The sequence below is a fragment of the Eurytemora carolleeae genome, unplaced genomic scaffold (assembly GCF_000591075.1).
Source record: "Eurytemora carolleeae unplaced genomic scaffold, Eaff_2.0 scaffold853, whole genome shotgun sequence".
NCBI classification, from domain to species: Eukaryota; Metazoa; Arthropoda; class Copepoda; order Calanoida; family Temoridae; genus Eurytemora; species Eurytemora carolleeae.
In genome coordinates, this window is record NW_019396821.1 from 121,000 (window position 1) to 122,908 (window position 1,909).

Consider the following 1,909-nt stretch of genomic DNA (forward strand, 5'->3'; position numbering starts at 1 on the left):
CCCCCCCCCCGGGTCCTACCCTCCTTATTAGGGATAAGCATAAAAAGGAGATTTACTATTTAGTTTCCTTGAAGGTTTATTGTGACTGATTAATTAATTTCAATCAAATCTTTAAAATATTTACTTTCTGGGATAATGATTGATATCTGAGATTTTCAATCAAATCTTTAAAATATTTACTTTCTGGGATAATGATTGATATCTGAGATGCATCTTTTCCCCGGTTTGCCAGGAAACAAAGATTAATCTGAGCTGTTTAGAAAATAATGAGATGTTTCTTTATATTTATATATATTTATCTTTTTTTCTCTTATCTGGTTGTACACAATATGTTCTTTACATTCATATTATCGTGAAGGGATGGGGGGGGGGCTAAATTTTGAGGGAAGCTAGAAATAAGAGTACTTAAAAATTTTCAGGATTCATATATTTTTTAATGCAACACTTGATAAATTTTCAATATCTCTATATAATTAAGTCCTGAATTGTAAATAATAAACGGAGTTTAGGGGAAAATAAAAAAAATAAGGTTCAATATGAAATAGAACAAAGAATTGCCTTTTAATGTCCAAATTTTCAATTTTCCCCTGGAACTTTAAATCCATTTCTTTTTTCTTACATATTTGTTTATTTAGATTTTGTTATTCAAAGTTTTACTATTTTTTTTCAGATCTTCTTCAGCTGAACCATGTTGATGGTTGACACTACGTGCGTCCACGCTCATAGGCGCGCGGCAATGCTCGTAGCTAAACGCGCGTCCGTGCCCCCAGCCTGGCGCAAGCGCCATGTTTCTATCAACAAACTCGGTCTTTTGAGAGAATATAGATAAATAGGTTTTATTAGGGCCCCCAGGGCAGGCCCCTTGGAGCCCCTAGATTTCATTGCCCCGGGGGACCCTTTGTTTATGTGTGCGATATTATTATGTCGTCAAAAGTGAACCGTTAAGAACCATACTGAGTGAAACCAGTTTTAATTTATCTAGACACCTTGTAGGATTTCAACTGTTTTGTGTTCACAGACTCACCCGCCAATTGATAGCGGTTTCCCGCCGCCTGGGGAAAATGGCTAGAAATACCCGCCGATGTTGGAGGATTTTCCGCCAACTAAGGAAAACGGAGGGAAATCACCTAAATTAAGTGTATGATCACTGTTCAGTAAAATCGGCAGATTCTACACCTAGGAAACTGTCGGAACGTTTTGATGATTCTTTGTTTGTTAATATTACCGTTTGCGGTTTCAACTATCATACATACAGACATACAGATAAATATTTGTAGAAACTTCGAAAAAAGTCATTTTTAGGAAATCCTATCATTACTAATGTCAATCGTTTCTTTTAAGAAAAATAAAAATTTGCCTAAAAATGACTTTTTGATAGATGAACCAGTTAATGTAATGTCTATGGTTAGATTAATAATTTCTTCATTTCTAAAATCTGTTATTAAAAGCTTTATTTCGGGTTCCTTATGCGCGTTGCCGCAATCTACATTTGAAACAAGAAAGGCATTACTCAGGAGGTCTTGGCTTATTTCTTCACTTGGCAAAAAAAAGGTTGATTCGAAGCCTGTTTTACAACGTTTAAAATCAATTTTGCCAAACAAAAATTCTGAAATAAAAAGCAATATAGATTTATTTACCTAAAATTGGCAGGTTATCACCATATACACTTAACAAAGTCCAAAATTCAAACCACAGCCGCCTTTGATCAGAAATTTGTACTTAGGCTAGGTTTTGAGGTTTGAATTTCGCGCTCTGAATTTTATGTACACAGAAACCCTAACCGTGTTTCCTCCAAAATACTCCTGTTCTTACCATCTCGTGGTTGGCTGGGTCTAAGCTAACCTTTAAGCCCCAGTGATCCTTTATATTGTTAAATTACAGATATAAATAAAATTAAAACTTGATTTTA

At 34.9% G+C, this 1,909-nt stretch overlaps 1 protein-coding gene across 9 annotated transcripts in view; it reads left to right on the plus strand.

Moving 5' to 3' along the window:
• The window catches only part of LOC111709040 (serine/threonine-protein phosphatase 2A 56 kDa regulatory subunit epsilon isoform), a 33,342-nt gene extending 31,433 nt beyond the window's left edge, over positions 1-1,909 (plus strand). For 7 of the 9 annotated variants that reach the window (XM_023482617.1, XM_023482622.1, XM_023482615.1 and 4 more), the window contains one exon: positions 671-1,909. In XM_023482617.1, the coding sequence (XP_023338385.1) occupies positions 671-702 (32 nt within the window). In that variant the 3' untranslated portion in view covers positions 703-1,909. The remainder of the gene's footprint in view (positions 1-670) is intronic. The other 2 variants (XR_002766776.1, XR_002766777.1) reach the window with 2 other exon arrangements.